Below are 19,114 nucleotides of genomic sequence, written 5' to 3'. Positions count from 1 at the left end.
TTCTCTAAGTGAACTTAATAGCAGATAATGGACTTCTCCTCCAAGAACTTATCCAATCCTTTTTTAAACACAGCTATACTAACTTTGTGGTTAAAAAGCTAGTATGTAGGGAGTGAGGCTGGCTTGAAGGATAGAAGGGCGATGGCAAAGCTTTACCCATTGCCAGAAGAAGTGTTGGAGCTGTTGAAGCTGCCTAAGATGAATGCTTTGGTTTCCGCAGTGACCAAGAAGACTATTATTCCAATGACAGGTGTGCCAGCTCTCAAGGACGTACAGGATCACAAGATGGAACTACATCTTCAAAAAATGTTTTGGTCATGAGCATATGGGCGCCAGTTTGCAGTAGTTTCATGACACAGGCCTGTTTGAGCTGGGTACAACAGCTTCAGGTAAAGGGAGCCAAGTTTCTCTTTCATCTAAGAAAGTGGAATGTTTGGAGTCTGGGGTAGCATTTATAGCAGATGCTTTGTATGGCTTGCTTTGTACTTCGGCTAGGAATTCGATGTTGACCATTTTTGTTAGATGGTTGCTTTGGTTGCACAATTGGGCAGCAGATGTTTAATCCAAGTCTCAGCTGGGTAGCCTCCCATTCAAAGGCAAGCTTCTGTTTGATGAAAGCTTGGAGAAGTTGGTGAAGCGTAAGTTGCTAGAGGATAACCCCAAAGGGAATAGAAGAATTTTCAATGTCGGCAGAGAAAGCGGGAGGCTCGACATTACCAGCTGGACAGGGGGTTCTCCTTGCAGTGTCAGGCAGCTAGCAAGCCACATTCCTTTTGGGGAACCTGTAAACCCACCCAAGAAAATTCCATTGGAAGAGATAATTGGAGGGCGGTTTGCTCTCTTTTATGAAGAGTTTGACCAAGATAATGACGGACTGTCATAAGAGAAATCTTTGCCTTAGAATTTGCTCGCCCATTGCATGAAGCTTTCATGGTTTACCTTTTATTTACAAAGGCAAGAAAGCCGTGATTTGTCTATGCTAGAGTGGCTATAGAAACTGGATGTGGTAGTTCCCATGCCTCAAGGAGAGCAGGAACAGGGCAGATATTCCATCTACTTTGTGGTACCAACTAGACACCTACATAAGAACAATTAAGATATGCCATACTGGGTCAGACCAAGGGTCCATCAAGCCCAGTATCCTGTTTCCAACAGTGGCTAATCCAAGTCACAAGTACCTGGCAAGTACCCAAACATTAGAGAGATCACAAGCTACTGTTGGTCCATTGTAGACCTAAAGATGGTGAATGCGTCCCTATAAGGGCCTTCTTTCTAAAGGGAAACTGTGTGCTCGGTCATCGCATTACTCAGAAGAAGATAATTCCTGGTGTCTCTCGACCTCACGGAGGCATCTATCCATTCATGAGGAGCACCAGGGATTTCTCCAATTTGCAATATTGGGGGAACACCTTCAGTTCCAAGCCCTGCCTTTTGGTCTTGCAATGGAATCTTGAATGTTTACCAAAGTGATGGAAATTGCAGTGGCCCTCCAAAGGGAGGGCCTTCTGGTTCATCCTTATCTGGATGACTGGCTTAATCGGACAAAGTCGTGGGACTTTTGCCACTATGATAGAGTATATGACAGAGAGCCTCAGACTGCCTTAACGGACTGGCTCCAGCTATCTGGCCCGGTCCACCTTAAGACAGATAGGAAAGGGATCCTCGGGTGGGGGCATTTCTCTGAGGTAAGGGATACAAAGGTGAGGCCCTGAGAGAGTTAGATAGGTCCCAGGGAGAAGAAGGAAGCTGTAATGGAGTGCTGTGCTCTTTTAGAAAAACTGTTCTTGTATTGTCAGTCTGCTGAGGTAAGCAGCCATTTTGATTCTGTCTTGCTGAACGTTTTGTAATTAAACTGTTGAAAAGCAGAACAGACTCCAGCCTGGAGTCTGTTCTGCTTTTCTAAGGCCTATTTAAGACAGGCCCTTGGAGCTGGCCTGTCTTAGACCGCTCCAAGAGCAACACAGCCACCAATCAGTTCATAGGGTGATGCAGCAGATATGATTCCTGGGCTGGGTTGTGAATCTGGCAAAAAGCAACTTGGTTCTTTCACATTTGCTAGAGTACCTGGGGCATGTTTTGAAACCAATGTGGACAAGGTATTTCTCATGATGGAGAGGTCATTGAAGTTGCAAGGACAAATCCAGAGTTTGATGTGGCTTCAGATACCCAGGATCCAGAACTATTTATAGGTTCTGGAATCTATCCCATCTACCTTAGATCTTGAGCCATGGGTATTCATGCATATGCGACCGCTTTAGAAAGTGCTGTTGGTGCACTGGAACCCTCAGAGGATTTTGAGCTCCGTTTGCCCCTTCTGGGGGAGGCAAGGTCGAAGGTGGCTTTCACAAGCCAATCTGGAGAGGAATGTAGGACTGGAGATTCCAAATTGGGTAGTGATGACTATGGATTCAAGTCTGACAGGCTAGTGCAGGGGTCGGGAACCTTTTTGGCTGAGAGAGCCATGAACGCCACATATTTTAAAATGTAATTCCGTGAGAGCCATACTAACTACAACCCCCCACCCTCCTGACTCCCCCAAGACCTACCAAATTAATTTACTACAACCCCCTACTCTCCTGATGCCCCCAAGACCTGCCAAATTAATTTACTACAACTCCCCATCCTCCTAACCCCCCCCCCCCCAAGACCTGCCAAAAGTCCCTGGTGATCCAGCGGGGGTCCAGGGCTCGCAGACAAATCTTTAATAAAAAAGTAAAAATCTAACAAAACCCCCCACCCTTCTGACGCCCCCCCCCAAGACCTCCAAAATTAATTTACTACAACTCCCACCCTCCTGACCCCCCCCCCCCCCCCAAGACCTGCCAAAAGTCCCTGGTGGTCCAGCGGGGGTCCGGGAGCGATCTCCTGGACTTGGGCTGTCGGCTGCCAGTAGTCAAAATGGCGCCGACGGCCCTTTGCCCTCACTATGTCACTGGGGTCGACCAATGGCGGCGGTAGCCCCTGTGACATAGTAAGGGCAAAGGGCCGTCGATGCCATTTTGATTACTGGCAGCTGACGGCCCTTTGCCCTTACTATGTCACAGGGGCTACCGCCGCCATTGGTCGACCCCAGTGACATAGTGAGGGCAAAGGGCCGTCGGCGCCATTTTGACTACTGGCAGCCGACAGCCCAAGTCCAGGAGATCGCTCCCGGACCGCTCCTGGACCCCCGCTGAACCACCAGGGACTTTTGGCAGGTCTTGGGGGGGAGGGGTCAGGAGGGTGGGGGTTGTAGTAAATTAATTTTGGAGGTCTTGGGGGGCGTCAGGAGGGTGGGGGATTTTGTTAGATTTTTACATTTTTATTAAAGATTTGTCTGCGAGCCAGATGCAGCCATAAAAAGAGCCATATCTGGCTCCCGAGCCATAGGTTCCTGACCCCTGGGCTAGTGGGTCAACTGTTGCGGTCATATGGCGCAGAGACGGTGGTCAATGATGGAGGTGTCATGGTCCATCAATTTACTAGAAACTAGAGTGATATGGAAGGCATTGTTCTTTTTTCTTCCAGTAATTTACAATCAGGCAGTAAAGGTCCTGTCAGATAATTCAGTGGTGTCCTTGGAATCCCAGGAGATGTTTCTTTAGGTGGAACAGCATAATTTGGTCCTGTCATCATCATATGTGGCCAGAGTGCAGAATGTGCTAGCAAATTTTCTCAATAGGCATATGCTGGATCCCAGAGAGTGGGAGTTGTTGAGCGAGGCAATATCTTTCATTCACTCAAGGTGGGGAGTTCCCCAGATGGACTTGATGGCATCAAGAGGAAACGCCAAGGCTCTATAGTTTTTCAGTTACTGAAGAGAGATGGGAGCAGAAGTCTGGAAGCTCTGTCACAGCCATGGCCACATGGAATTCTGCTACACGTGTTTCTGATAGGCAGAGCCTTAAAGTGTATCGAGATTCATCGCAGAAGGGTAACCCTGGTGGCTCTGAAATGGCTGCGACAACTAGTTTGCAGATTTGATAAATCTAGCAATTGATGGACCTCAGAGGCTTGGGTATCTCCCTGGGTTTCTTCATCAGGGACCAATTTTTTTGGAACAGGTGGATCACTTTTGTCTAGCAGCCTGGCTTTTGAGCTGCATAGGTTGAAATTGAAAGGATATTTGGAGGAAGTATTCATGACTTTGCTTCAGGCGAGGGGAATCTTGACTTCCTTGGCTTATGTCCGGATGTGGAAAATGTTTCAGTCGTGGTGTCTTGAGGTGGGTGTTCATCCACTTTGTGCTTCTATTCCTAGGATTGTTTCCTTTTTGCAGATGGGCCTACATATCTGTTCATCTTAGTTTCTCAACTCCTCTGATCCTCGTCATATTCTGTAACTTCCATAGTATCATAGTAATGTAGTAAATGATGGCAGATAAAGACCAAAGTGGTCCATCCAGTCTGCAAGCATGGCTTTTTAGGGTAGTAACTGCTGTTCCTTTCAGGTTACCCCCTCATCTTCTGTTTAGGGTTGCAACTGCTGCTCCATGCAGGTTACCCTGGGCCTTGGTTGTAACTGTCGCTCCATGTAGGCTACCACCATACAGAAATTTTACACCAAATGTTACCACAGGTTATCCTGTTTCTTCATTTCCATCCTCTATCCATTAGGGATCCTCTGTGTTTATCCCACATCCTTTTGAATTTCATTACTGTTTCTGTTTTCACCACTTCTTTCAGGAGGACATTCCATGCATCTACTACCTTCTCCATGAAGAAATACTTCCTGCCATTGTTCCTAAGACTTCCTCCTTGGAGTTTAATATCATGACCCCTATTTCTACAGCTTCCTTTCCACTGGAAAAGGTTTGCTTTTTGTGCACCATTAATTCTTTTCAGGTATTTAAAAGTCTGTATCTTATTCCCTTCCATCTCTCCTCTCCTCTAGACTATACATACTGTATTTAAGTTCCCCAGTCTCATAACTCTTTCGGTGCACAGCCCGCACTATTTTGGTCACTTTCTCTGGATCGCTTCCATCTTGTCTGTATCCCTTTTGAGATACAGTCTCGGGAACTAAACACACTACTCCATGTGAGGCCTCACCAATCACCTGCACAGGAGCATTATCACCTCCTTTTTCCTGCTGGTTATGCCTCTCTCTATCCAGCCCAGCATCACTCTGGCCCAAGTCACTTCTTTGCTACTTTCAGATCATCAGACACTATCACCTGTAGATCTCTCTCCTGGTTCATTTATACTAGTCTCTCTCACCCACCAATCACATATAGCTCCTTTGGCTTATTGCACCCAAAATGCATGATTCTGTACTTCTTGGAAATGAATTCTAGGTGCCAAATCTTCAACCACTCCTTGAACTTTCGTAGATCACATCCATTTTCTCTACTCCTTCGTACCTTCTAGCCTCTCACTCACAGAAATGTTGACTAGCATTGACCACACTTTTACAGGTGCCCAGGAAAGGCATTCTGGGGGGGGGGGAGGGGATGGAGTAGGAGCAGATTTTAATTTAAAAAATGTATGAGTGTTAAGTTACCCCGCACAGCTTATGCCCTGCTTAAGGCAGGTGTCACTTTGTGCAAGGTAATCTGTATGTGTATTTGACCAGTTACTTGGGGATTTTCAAAGCAGACTTTGGTGTGTCAGTTCATGCACGTGGCACTCATGCACGCCACGTGGACACTGCACATGCAGACTTTACCGCCATGTGGCCTCTTATAAAACTGCCCTCATAATGTCTCTCATCAGAAATAGAAATGCTGGCAGCTGTCTGCATTGATGGTAACCAGTGGAGCTTAGCCTTTCTGCAGGTGCTGACCCGGAAGAACTTGAAGACCAAGGAAGTTGATCCGTCTGGGTTAGGGACCAGCTGTGAACTGCCATGCAGGGGACTTCAGTTACCCAGACTGACTCTGTCTGGGTCTGTTGGCGACATTGTTGAGACAGCATTCACAGTCTCTGGGAGGAGAGGGAGGGAACCTTGGCCGTTATACAGCGGTGACATCTAGAGGGCAGACTCGGGGTGCACATATACCAGGATCCAGAGAGAGCTTTGCTATTTGTCTCCTCTCTGTGATGGCTTGGATGGGAGGGAGTTAAAATAAAAAGAGGGGAAAAATCCTTGGGTCTTGTGAATGAAGGTTCAAGGCATTGTGGCCTCCGTAGAGGCTGCTTCCAATTGAGTTAGAAGGAGGAAACCACTTGCCCAAAAAATAAAAGAACAGTCTGAGTTAAAGAGTGAAATACAGTACGGTCTTCAGATGAGGTTTACCTCAAATGAGTTTGTAATGCACGCCACATGAGTTTCAAAGGCATGCGTTTTGGATCTCAGACTCATGAGTGGGTCCAGCAGACGAGGAACTGCGCTGTGCAGATGTCATGCAGGAGCAACTGCGTGTTTTCCGTACGGGCTCTCTTGCAGATCGCAGCCCTGGGGTGTTGGCTCTGTTTGCTTGCCCTCACCCTATTGTAACGGCTCCAGCAAGAACCCAGGCTGCTTCGGTGTCCCTGGAATGTGAGGCATGGGAGGATGAGGCCCGTCCTGACAGGAGCAGAGCCCTGCACCCGGCTCATGAGCTGTCTTCTCAGACTCGCTTTTGTTATTGGCCTTCTGTGTGATAAACATTATTAAAACTTAAGTGAAACAAGATGAGATTTTACAAGTTCAGGCAGATGCTAGCTATTGTAGTGCATTCCTAATAAGATCAGAATGGTTAGAAAATAAGGATCATTAGCTGGCATGGTTATTTAGTAGGGGCGGCTCCTTGGCCAACATTTCAAAGCTCAGAGAAATGTTTGAGACAGGAAAGAGGCGCTATCTTATGTTCCCATTACCATGCACCGGCGTAAAGGAAATTTCAGGAGAAAGATAGAGGAAAGCTGCCCTTTAAGTTTATAACTCCACCTTTGTCATGCTGTGTATTTGCCGAGTGTTTCATAGAGTAGACCAAGCCTTGCCAAACCTGTTCTGATCCCCACCACCACCACCACAGTCAGTCAGAGTTTCAGGATATCCACAATGAATATGCAGGCAGTACATTTGAATTTACTGGTTCTCTTAAGGCATGCAAATTTATCTCATATATTCATCTCTTAAGGCATGCAAATTTATCTCATATATTCATTGTGGATATCTTGGAAACCTGATGGCGGGGGGGGGGGGGGGGTCACCAGGACAGGTTTGGGAAGCCTTGGGGTAGACTGCTCTGAGGCACTCCTGGGAGATGTACTTATTTAATTGATGTGCAGCTGCAGCTACTCAAGGTCTTAGAAGGCAAGTTTCTGTATCAGCGCATCACTTTCCCCATCTAGATATTCTTCAGTGGTGTGGTGTTGTGATGAAAATACTTTAGCAGCCTCTAGTGGCCGGAGGTTAGAATTGCCATTCAGCAGGTTATGGTATTCTCTTGAGAACGGGTTAAAAGATCACATGGCAGACCTGGGATTGCACGAATTTCTCCAGGAAGTTTCCAACGGATGTAAGACAAGGGTGGAAACTGAAGGAATGCAGGATTCAGTTTCTTTTCCATGCGGAAGCTGTGTATCAGTTTAACACTTCTAATCAGCATCCACATGTGCAATTTTCATGTCTCCTCCCTTTCACTACAACCAGTAGCTCCTTACACAAATGCTTGAAATCAGTGATAGATCCGTGCTCATCAGCTGAGGTCCATTTTCAGCTGCTGTGCAGCTTGGCTAGTTGGCCGGATATCCTTATCCGGCTACCTAGCAGGATATATTCAGTGGTGGGGTCCTGCCGCTGAACTATCTTAAAGTTAGCCAGATAAGTTTATCTTTAAGACAGGTCAGCGATATGACCAGAGTTAGCTGAATAACTGTCCAGCTAACTGTGCGCCTCCCTGGAATGCCCCCTGCCAACCCACGCAATGCTCCCAACGTATCCAGCTAAACTATTTATCTGGCTAGGATTTAGCAAGATAAGTGGATGAAAATACTTTTTTTTTTTTGCCATTTAGAAGGATAACTTTCGCGTTATCCGTCTAAATGGCGTTTGAATATGGACCTCAAGATGTTTCCTAAATTGTGGGCCCTAGACATAGAGGCAAGAGGAAGAGCTGACAGTCTCACATCCTCTCAGTAAAGCCCAAAGAGCACAGCGTTTATTCTGTTCTGTAGACTGGTCTAGCCTCAGCTTCACTAGATCTATTGAACATTACACCACGGCCCGGGCCTCGCTCCTCTGAGTCTAACCACGGTTTGGAAAGGTGTCAGAAGGGGCATTCACTTCGTTCTGCCAGGATCCAAAATGAAATCAAACATGCAGTGCATTGTACGGGTTGGCTTGATGGATGCCCGGTCTTCCCCCAGCTGGTACGATCCTTTTCATTGAAATGGTAACCACTCTTTTTCTGACGAGAGGTGCCTTGGCCTTCACCGTTATGCCAAGGTTTGTCAGCCGATGATTATTTTTTTGGCTGCCATGAAGTTGTCCTGTTGAGTCTGAGCCACCGTTAAGGATTCTGTAGTGTTAACAGGATACAGGGAGCCACCACCACCCCGCTTCAGAGGTCTGCTGGAGATTTTTCAAGAAGGCTTCTAGAGATCTGTTGATTTAGCAGTTGTTTTAAAATAACATTAAGTGGGTTCTCAGAAGCCGAAAATGCTGGAGCCTTACGCATAAGGCAGGCAGTACTATGGGGACAAGCATGCTCCCATTTCTAGCCAATGGATAGGGTCCTGGACTGTAATTCCAGTATCTGGAATGTTCCAGCAGTTTTCACATGCTTTCGCTTTAATTAAGAAAGCACCGGGAGGTTTATAATGCCTTCAAGGTCCTCTGTAAACACCTTTATCTTCTCCTTCTGTGCTGGGCACCTTTCCATGTCCTTACATGACTGATAATCGCCCTTTCAATGGTGCATTATTAATTCACAAAAATCATGTAGGCGACATTTTTTTCAGGGGTAGCAACTAATATTTACAAAATCAACATCATAAAACTTACCTACAATTTGAGTCAGGTTTCGTAGTACTCAGAAGTGCAGTAATGCTCTTTGTCTTGTGAAACGTCATCCGTTAAGAGCTTTAAACTCTCTCTTTGACAGCTTGCTCTTTCTCTCTGTTACTACGTAGGTGGTTATGGTATTTTTGCTGGCACTGGGTCTCCAGTACTGGTTCAGGCTTCGGAGGAAGTAATTTATGCTACAATAAGCTGGGGTACTGCATTTTATAAAGCTTGCTTAATGATTGATGGTATTCAATTTGCTCCTTACCAATCATTGCACTGAAAGGCTGCAGCCACATTTTGTGTTTTGAGCCAAACCTGGGCCAAATCCAGGAGAGGCTGGGCCTGCTGTTGTCTTTATTTATTTATTTATTTATTTATTTTAAATCTTCTCTCTTACTGCAGTTGCTGTTTGTTGGCCCCGTTGCTTTGTATTTGGGACTGGCTTAGCTAACACCATGCTGACCTGGAGGCCTAGCAACGCAGAGATAAATCTCTCCAATATCCATGACTGCACGCATCAGGTTGTCAGTTGAGCCATGTCGGGCTAATCCAGTCCTAGTTTTACCAGACCAAATGCATGGCCTTGGAGTTTGGATTTGCTTAAGGAAAATGCATGCCACTGTATTTCCATGCACACACCATCCGTTCAGGCCGTGTCTTATGAGGCGGCATCACTGACTGACAACCCTGCTTACAGTGCAAAGGTCATGTTCTGAAAGGAGAATCGCCCTCTTGACTAGCGATTCCCAGTTCAGGCCTCTCGCACCACCTGGCCAATCTGATTTTCAGGACATGCGCAATGAATATGTATGAGACTTATTTGCACGCACTGCCTGTATTGTATAAAACTATGCCTCGTGCGTACTCACTGGGTACTCCTCAAGGACAGGGTTGAGAGCCACCATGCTTGGCCTAAATGCAATAAAACAGGTGTTCTCAATTCTGTTCCTCCAGGGCTACAAACAGGTCTGGTTTATAGAGTGTCCAAGAGATGCAAATTAGCCTTATTCTTAGGTTATGCAAATGCATCTGATGAATGCTCCTTGTGGCCCTTGCTAAGACCTCCTGCAGTAAGAGACAGGACAAATGGTGGAGGATGAATGCATGATGACTCCTTACTGTGCATGAGGAGCAGAGAGGGCTTTTGCAAATCACAGAATCTCAATCGTTAAGACATTTGGGCTCCAGGTAGTCAGTTTACAGAATACTTATTGCTTTCCTATTGCCCAGCGTCTCACTGCGAGTGAAGTCACAGCCTGAAAAGATGAACTGCCATGCAAAAGCAGGAGATGACCTTATCAAGCTCTCCTAGATGTGCCTCCCATTCCCGCAGGGCCCCCCCCCTCCCTCAGGTAAATGTGCAAGAGCCGAGGAGGTGGATGCAGAAGTAGATGGAGCTGGCCCGCCCTCTTCCCAACCCAGCGAATCGTCAGACGCTGCATGCCCTCAGAGATCTTGTCCTGCCACTAAGAAGCTAAGCCTCGACATCCTTAGATTATTGCGATGTTTCACTGGCAGCACCTTCCTATTCCAAATATAGCCCCCTCCCTTCCTCCGTCATACCAGAAAGGAGAGAGCTGGAAGCGGGGGGCACTGTTTCCTGTCGGGGGAAAGCTAAACTTCAGGGCTCCACTGGTGTTTCTTTCAGGAACCCACGGGCCTGCAAGCTGATTTTCAAAGGGAGCCTCACCCCAGCCCGCAGGCCCACAATGAAATTCCCATCGCTTACAATTTCAGGCCCCGCCATGGGACCCACCCCCACTCCCAGCTCCGCCTCTTGCTCCCGAAAAGAGAGCACAGGTGCGCTGTCGGCAGCAGGCAAACATTGCCTTGCAGAGGGTCCGGGGCAATTTTGAAAGGGGGGTTTTTATCTGTGGATAAACACATATTTACCTGCAGAAATCCATGTGAAAATCTCTCCAGTAATGCACATCGGCTTCGGTCTGATCTCAGCAATTCCAATACCGCGACTCTTATCATATGCTAGGGGGGTAGGTAGAGTTTTTCCGGTTTCGTTATATTTTTTTTCCTTTTGTTGGCTGCTTTCCCATTTAAGAGCATGTTAAATAGAGTGAAGGCGCGCTCTTGGTTTTAAATGAAAAGCACGTCACCCCCGAATGCTGGCACCTATGTGATGAAACACGTGCTGCAGTGGGCGCATCACGGCACCTGTTCAGTTCTAGGAATGTGCATGCGTGATAGCCATAACTTGCTGTCCGGTTTTCCTGCAGAACTGTGGTGAGCAATTGTGGCCTGCCGGACTTTCCGGAGCAGCAACGTTTCCCCCCTAAATTCACCACATTTTTTTTCACGAGGACTGGATAGATAGAATGGTTCTAATCTCGAGCCTGAAACATCAGGAGTGTCACTAGTGCCAATGGCTCCATGACCACTGCACAGGCGGGTGCACATAGGGTGCCAGCTAAGAACAGTAGGACTCAATGCATGGGGAGCAGATGCAATGGTTTAAAACCAGGGCTGCCCAAATGACGTGGAATCGGTGACCCTAGTGATGACTTAGATTTCCTTTCCTTCTAGAGGATGGAGAAGCAGTCAGCAGCTCGTACGAGTCCTATGATGAGGAAGAGAGCAGCAAAGGGAAGTCGGCCGCTCACCAGCACCAGTGGCCCTCCAACGAGGCCACCATCAAGCTGATGAAGGATGCCCGCATCTGTGCCTTTCTCTGGAGGAAGAAGTGGCTTGGACAGTGGGCCAAACAGCTCTGCATCATCAAGGAGAGCAGACTGCTGGTAAGCACAGCCTGCATACTATTTAAGATGACTTTCTCCGGGGGGAGTAGCGTTTTCCTTCATCGGTGGGTAAGAGTGTCCTTTGGTGACCTTCTATATGAGACAGGACTGAATCTATCTTTCCACATGGAGGGATGTGAAAAACTCAGCCCGAATCACACCATTCGCTAAATGGAGATGATTCCCATTGAGATTATCTTATACAATAAGGGGTTTAGTACGTCCACAACACGCGTCCAACTAATAGCGCTCATCACATGCAAATGCATTTTGGTGAGGCTGCTAATCATTCGCCCGGGTGAATGCATGAAGATGTTCAGAAAATACTGCTTTTCTGTACATCCTCTGACTTAATATCAGAGGAATCAAAAGGTTAAAAAAAAGATTTTAAAAAAATGTAAAAAAAAAAATGTGCCGACTGCGCACCGGCTAGGAAAACCAGACGCTCCTAAAATCGAGCATCCGTTTTCCAGACCCACTGACAGCCACCTCCCCTGGTCTTTGTTTTTTAGTGCATCCGTACTGTATCGCCCTGCTTATCCCGGAGAGGCAATGCCTGAGGATACGGATTCTCATTCAGCCCTTTCCACTGAGATTGCCAACTAGGACTCCATTTCAAGACGCAGCCAGCCAGAGGCAGCGGTCTCCTGGCGTTTACAAACCCAGCCCTTCTTTGCTGACCTCACCCTCGCCCTTCAGAGCCACATTATTGTCTTCCCCACGGCATTCATCCCCCCGTAGACCTCAATCTTCTTTGTCTCCTACGTGTGTTTGACACTCATATGAGGTCCAGAGTGGCGGGATAGCCCAGTAGTTAGACAGCAGTAGGGCCACAAACCAGGGGAGCCAGGGTTTAAATCCTGCTGCCTCTCACTGTGACCTTGGCCAAATCACTTCACCTTTCATTACTTTGAGTACAAACTCAGATTGTGAGCCCTCTGGAGAGGGGGAAATACCTGCAGTACCTGAATGTGATCTGCTTTGAAGTGGATGAAAGGCGGAATATAAAATAAACAAACACTCGCCCTCTGCCTGTGCAAGCACGTTTCCCTTGGTTGAGCTTGGGAGCTTCACTATCCTGGCGAATGGTGTTGTTCCCTGCCTTTTTGGGTCTTTCCCTGGGCCTTTTTCCCCACCATGAGCCTCCATCGTTCTCTTGTATATCTTAGTAAGCCCTGAAATCGCAAAAATCTCACTCGTCAGTGGTTTGGTAGATCAACCCAGTGCCAGGTACTTGTGGCCTGGATTGGCCACTATTGGAAACAGGATACTAGGCTCAATGAACCCTTGACCCGACCCAGTATGGCACGTTCTTATGTTCTTAGTGGTCCATTCTTCCATCCATACCTGCAAACCAACAAAACCTTTACATCCTCGACCAAAACATTTGAGCTACTGAGGCATTCACGCTAAAAGCTCTGTTCCTGGCTTACAAAAGAGTGAATCTTGCTTTGTGGAGCTTCGTCCATATGTTTGGAAAGAACACGTTGTATCATTCCCAAATTAATATGAATATGTGTCTGAACGCCATCCAAAAGGGAAGGATGTCTGAGCTTAGTTACTGACATAGATGTCCTCACTGGCCATGCATTCACCTGAGGTTTTTTTTAAGCTGGCTCCTGCTTCACCATGTCAGGGCACCAGAAATGTTTGCAATCGTTTAAGGTCCTTTTCTCCTGGTTTTGTTTCAGTGCTACAAGAGTTCAAAGGACCAGAACCCGCAGCTTGATGTGAACTTGCTCGGCTGCAGTGTGACGCACAAGGAGAAGCAAGTCCGCAAGCAGGAGCATAAGCTGAAGATTGTTCCGATGAATGCGGATGTCATCGTGCTGGGAATGCAGAGCAAAGATCAGGCAGAACAATGGCTGCGGGTAAGAGTACGGGTGAGGGGAGGTGGAGCAGGGGCTGAGGGGAAGGGGAGGAGGAGGAACAGGGGCTCAGGTTAAATGGAAGAGGAGCAGGGGCTGAGGCTAAGGGGAGAAGGAGCAGGATCAGAGGGGAAGGGGAGGAGGAGCAGGACTGAAGTTAAGGGGAGGAGGAGGAGCCAAAGGAGAGAATAAGGGGAGAAGGAGCAAAAGCTGAGTGTAAGGGGAGGAGAAGGAAAAGGAACTGAGGTTAAGGGGAGGAGGAGCAGGGGTTGAGGGTAAGGGGAGGAGGAGCAGAAGCTGAGGTTAAGGGGAGGAGGAGCAGAGGTGGAGGGTAAGGGAGGAGGAGCAGAAGCTGAGTTTAAGGGAGGAGGAGCAGGGATTGAGGCTATGGGGGTGGAGCAGAAGCTGAGGGTAAGGGGAGGAGGAGGAGGAGCAGGGGCTGTGAGGGTACGGGGAGGAGGAGGAGTAGAAGCTAAGGGCAGGAGGAGGAGGAGCAAGGATAAAGAGAGGAGGAAACATTAGAAACATAAGAAATTGCCATGCTGGGTCAGACCAAGGGTCCATCAAGCCCAGCATCCTGTTTCCAACAGAGGCCAAACCAGGCCACAAGAACCTGGCAATTACCCAAACACTAAGAAGATCCCATGCTACTGATGCAATTAATAGCAGTGGCTATTCCCTAAGTAAAAGTGATTAATAGCCATTAATGGAGCAGAAGTTGAGGTGAGAAAAGGAGGAGGAGCAAAAGCTGAGTTTAAGGGGAAGAGGAGTAGGGTTTGAGAGTATGGGGAGGAGCAGAAGCTGAAGGTAAGGGGAGGAAGAGGAGCAGGGGCTGAGGGGAAGGGGATGATGAGGAGGAGCAGAAGCTGAGAGTAAAGGAAGGAGGAGGAGCAAGGACTGAGGTTAAGGGGAGGAGGAGCAGGAGCAGAGGAGAAGGGGAGGAGGAGGAGCAGAAGCTGAGTGTAAGGAGAAGAGGAGGTACAGGGACTGAGGTTAAGGGAAGGAGGAGCAGAAGCTGAGGGGAAGCGGAGGAGGAGGAGCAGAAGCTGAGGGTAAGGAGAAGAGGAGGAGCAGAAGCTGAAGGTAAGGGGAGGAGGAGCAGAAGCTGAGGGTAAAGAGAAGAGGAGGAGCAGAAGCTGAGGTTAAGGGGAGGAGGAGCAGAAGCTGAGGGTAAGCGGGAGGAGGAGGAGCAGAAGCTGAGGGTAAGGAGAAGAGGAGGAGCAGAAGCTGAAGGTAAGGGGAGGAGGAGCAGAAGCTGAGGGTAAAGAGAAGAGGAGGAGCAGAAGCTGAGGTTAAGGGGAGGAGGAGCAGAAGCTGAGGGTAAGGGGAGGAGGAGCAAGGATAAAGAGAGGAGGAAACATTAGAAACATAAGAACTTGCCATGCTGGGTCAGACCAAGGGTCCATCAAGCCCAGCATCCTGTTTCCAACAGAGGCCAAACCAGGCCATAAGAATCTGGCGAGTACCCAAACACTAAGAAGATCCCATGCTACTGATGCAATTAATAGCAGTGGCTATTCCCTAAGTAAAATTGATTAATAGCTATTAATTGAGCAGAAGTTGAGGTGAGAAAAGGAGGAGGAGCAAAAGCTGAGTTTAAGGGGAAGAGGAGTAGGGTTTGAGAGTATGGGGAGGAGCAGAAGCTGAAGGTAAGGGGAGGAAGAGGAGCAGGGGCTGAGGGGAAGGGGATGATGAGGAGGAGCAGAAGCTGAGAGTAAAGGAAGGAGGAGGAGCAAGGACTGAGGTTAAGGGGAGGAGGAGCAGGAGCAGAGGAGAAGGGGAGGAGGAGGAGCAGAAGCTGAGTATAAGGAGAAGAGGAGGTACAGGGATTGAGGTTAAGGGAAGGAGGAGCAGAAGCTGAGGGGAAGCGGAGGAGGAGGAGCAGAAGCTGAGGGTAAGGAGAAGAGGAGGAGCAGAAGCTGAAGGTAAGGGGAGGAGGAGCAGAAGCTGAGGGTAAAGAGAAGAGGAGGAGCAGAAGCTGAGGGGAAGGGGAGGAGGAGGAGCAAAAGCTGAGGGTAAGGAGAAGAGGAGGTGCAGGGACTGAGGTTAAGAGGAGGAGGAGCAGAAGCTGAGGGTAAGGGGAGGAGGAGCAGAAGCTGAGGGTAAGGAGAAGAGGAGGTGCAGGGACTGAGGTTAAGAGGAGGAAGAGCAGAAGTTGAGGATAAGGGGAGGAATGAGCTGGCGTGATGAGAATATGTATTGACATGGTGCTGTCGCTGCACTGAGTACTGTGTAAAATGAATGACGTGGTTACCAGAGCCCCATTTCAAGGAACTTACAGGAAAGTCCATGGGGGTTTAAGTGACTTGCACATGATCTCACAGTAAGTGGTGGGTAGGGTTGTAGAATCCCTGGGTTTCCAGACTCACACCCCTGTGCTTTGATCTCTTCCCCACCCTGTCGGGTGTGGAGCCGGCAGCATGGTGCCAAGTGTCGGATAACGCGTGCTGCTCTCTCTTTTACCATGGTGCAGGAACGGAGTGAGAGGATTGTAGCGCTGCAGCATGCGGGCCAAACGCAGGTCCAGTTCCTGACCCTCGGCGCCGGGCTCTGTCTCGGAGCCTGGGAGGATAGAAACGAAACAAGGCACCAGCGCCAGACTCCAGCAGGCCCTTCCTGTGCACAGTCCATAAATATTGATGAAGTTTGATTTTTGGCAGCTTTTTACCAGCTCAGAGCCAGAGCGTTCGTTTTCTGTGTAAATGCTTTCTGCACGCACCGCCTGCCTCCTGAACTCTGTCCTCTGTGTCTTTCTACAGAAACGCAGAAAGGTCCAAGAGCGGCACCTTCCGACCCCCAAACCTTTCTGCATAGCCACCCCAAAGGCGGGCACATTGGCATGCTCAGCGCTAGGGGGCAGACACCCTGTATATGCACTGTGCCCCATCAGGGAAGAGATTGCAGCCTGGTTACACTTTTTCAGGGCTCTGAAGTTTGCACCGTTGGTTGCCCTTCTAGTTCAGGGGAGGCGGATTCCCGTCCGTCATGTCTGCAAACCGAATTATGCAAATGGATCTGGATCTTGGGTCAACTGTATGCAGATATAATCTCATGAATATTCCTTGTGGAAACCCCGAAAGCCAGGCCCGTCCGCAGCACTCCAGGGCTGGGATTCGCCGTCTCTGTCCTTGGTTCGCGAGCGGGACCCAGGCCGCCCCCCCCCCGGGAGAAGCTAACCCGGTCTCTGGTTTGCCCCATGGCACGCAGGGTCGTGTGCACAATTCCTGCTTCTCATAGGGAAATCCGAACCACGTCTGCCAGCCGGGGCTGGACCGGCCAATTTAGGTTGACCTGGATCAGTTGGCGACACTATGACCCCCCTTGCTGGTCTCTGTCGCGGATCATTTCACAGAGCAGGAGTTCCCTGTTTGGGGGCAAGCACGAGAGCAGGAGAGGGCTCCCGGGCTTGCACCTGCGGAAGTGAGAGGATTTATTTAAAGAAATGGCTTCAAGCAGGCATACAGAGGCCGGTGTGATAAGGCACGCTGGCATCAGCTCAGGTTTCTGCTCCTGCTTTGCGTGCATTTTTCCCACTGTAGGTTTAACCTTGGCATTTAACAGGGTTTTGAATGCAGAGAAAATGTGTGCTTAAAACAGGAGTAAACATCTGTGCTAAAACTAGCGCAAGTGCATGCAAATCCCATGCAAAGGAAGGCATTTGCTATTCCCCACCAATGCAGGGAGGTCCGTTAAAGAGCAGGCAGGCTGCAGCTTTAACGCTGGAAAGGTAATGCCTGGGCCTGAGGTGGAATAAAAGTAAACTCCCGTTTCTGGTGGCCTTGTCGTGCTATTGCTGTGCCCAGTGTGATGGTGTCCAGCTGCTCCTACCCTACCGGGCACAACGATAGAATAACTTGGGCCACCAGAAATGTGAGTTTACTCCCCCTCCGAGCCAGAGTAAGCTCTCTGGGGTGGGCACCCCTCACAGGTTTTCCTGCACGGCTGAGCAGTGCGCAGACAGCGCCAAAGTGGGTACTGCTCAGCTGTAGGTGCCCACCCCAGAGAGCTTACATTTTCATTTTACTTGCCTTGCCCTTCCAAAATGGCCTTGCGATGCGAGAATGTGCCCAAACGTTGGGATGCACAGCGCTAGTCTTGCATGCAACGCCATTTTGGCAAGACACGGCGAGTAAAATCAAAGTGAAGCTCTGATGAGGGAGCAGCGACATCTGAAGAATATGTGACTCTGGGGCTGGGAGCGCACCCTTCAGCTCTTCAGGAGGTCTGAGGCGGAAAACTCACATTTCCGGGGGCCAATTTTATTTGTGGTTGTGCCCAGTGTGGTGCTGCACCTCAGACCAAAGAGTTAAGCTCTCTGGGGCAGGCACCCCTGCAGCTGAACAGTAAAGCCAAAGTCGGGATACAGAGCAGCAAAGTGTGTACCGTTCAGCTGACGGTGCCTGCTCAGGAGAGCTTATGCTGGAAGCTGAACTCATTCCGGGGTCTGAGACGGGGTAAACTCCCATTTCGGGTGGCCGGTGTTATTCTGTTGCTATGAGTAGCGTGGTAGACGCAGCCAGACCCTTCCACGTGGGCACAGCCACAGAATAACATGGCCACGAGAAATGCGGGTTAACTCGTACTCCACCTCAAACCCAGGAGTTAAATTGCCAGCATCGTGCCAGCTGAAGCAATTTCAATCCATCCCTTACACACACACACCCTCCCCACATCATTCATACCTCCACCCCATCACACACCACCTACTGCACCAATCACCACTCCTCCCCCCACACACACACCCTCCCCACATCATTCATACCTCCACCCCATCACACACCACCTACTGCACTAATCACTACTCCCCCCCCCCCACACACACCCTCACACTTCCCCCCTCCCCACATCATTCATACCTCCACCCCATCACACACCACCTACTGCACCAATCACCACTCCTCCCCCCACACACACACCCTCACACTTCCCCCCTCCCCACATCATTCATACCTCCACCCCATCACACACCACCTACTGCACTAATCACCGCTCCCCACCCCCCCACCCCACACACACACATGGGGTGGGAAGGTGGAGGGCTACAAAGCGGACCGAGCAAGGGTGAGAGGGAGCGTGCATGCATACACACATCCTACACTTCCACGCATCCTGCGGGTGCTCGCCCCAGAGAGCTTACCCTTTCATTGCACTGGGCATGCCCAGTGCAATGAAAGGGTACAATAATAATAATGAGCTTCCTGCATCCTATTGTACCACGAGTAACGTACAGCTGTGCTAAACCTTAGCTTTATTACATTGGCCCCACAGTGCTAGAGAACCATCAGGCACCCCTGCTGGCTTCTCTCTGGGATGTCTTTATATTTTGCTTTCATTTTCCTTCCTGTGCTAAAGCTGTCTTCTTAAATGAGTCCCTCAGGCTATACTTGTGGGACAGGTCTCCGAGCTCCTACAAGACGCTTAAAACCCATTTTCACAATTGGGTTACTGCAGGGTAGGAGTGGAGTGCGAGGCTCTAGATGTGTTCTTCCTGGAGCAGCTCTTCGCAGACAGATATCTAAAAATGTCCCTACAGCCCAGAAATGATCCATGCAGAGTTTGGGGATTTCATCAGGGCCGGGGGCG

The 19,114-nt window shown here is 49.0% G+C and overlaps 1 protein-coding gene across 1 annotated transcript in view; it reads left to right on the top strand.

Annotated features, from left to right (window-relative positions):
* AFAP1L2 (actin filament associated protein 1 like 2) overlaps positions 1 to 19,114 on the top strand; it is a 220,492-nt gene that overhangs the window by 160,548 nt on the left and 40,830 nt on the right. The window contains exons 6-7 of the mRNA XM_029610465.1: positions 11,452 to 11,663; positions 13,355 to 13,534. Coding sequence (XP_029466325.1) covers positions 11,452 to 11,663; positions 13,355 to 13,534 — 392 coding nt within the window. The remainder of the gene's footprint in view (positions 1 to 11,451; positions 11,664 to 13,354; positions 13,535 to 19,114) is intronic.

This window comes from Rhinatrema bivittatum, chromosome 7 (genome assembly GCF_901001135.1).
Source record: "Rhinatrema bivittatum chromosome 7, aRhiBiv1.1, whole genome shotgun sequence".
In the NCBI taxonomy this organism is placed as follows: domain Eukaryota; kingdom Metazoa; phylum Chordata; class Amphibia; order Gymnophiona; family Rhinatrematidae; genus Rhinatrema; species Rhinatrema bivittatum.
This window is presented reverse-complemented; position numbering and strand designations above follow the sequence as displayed.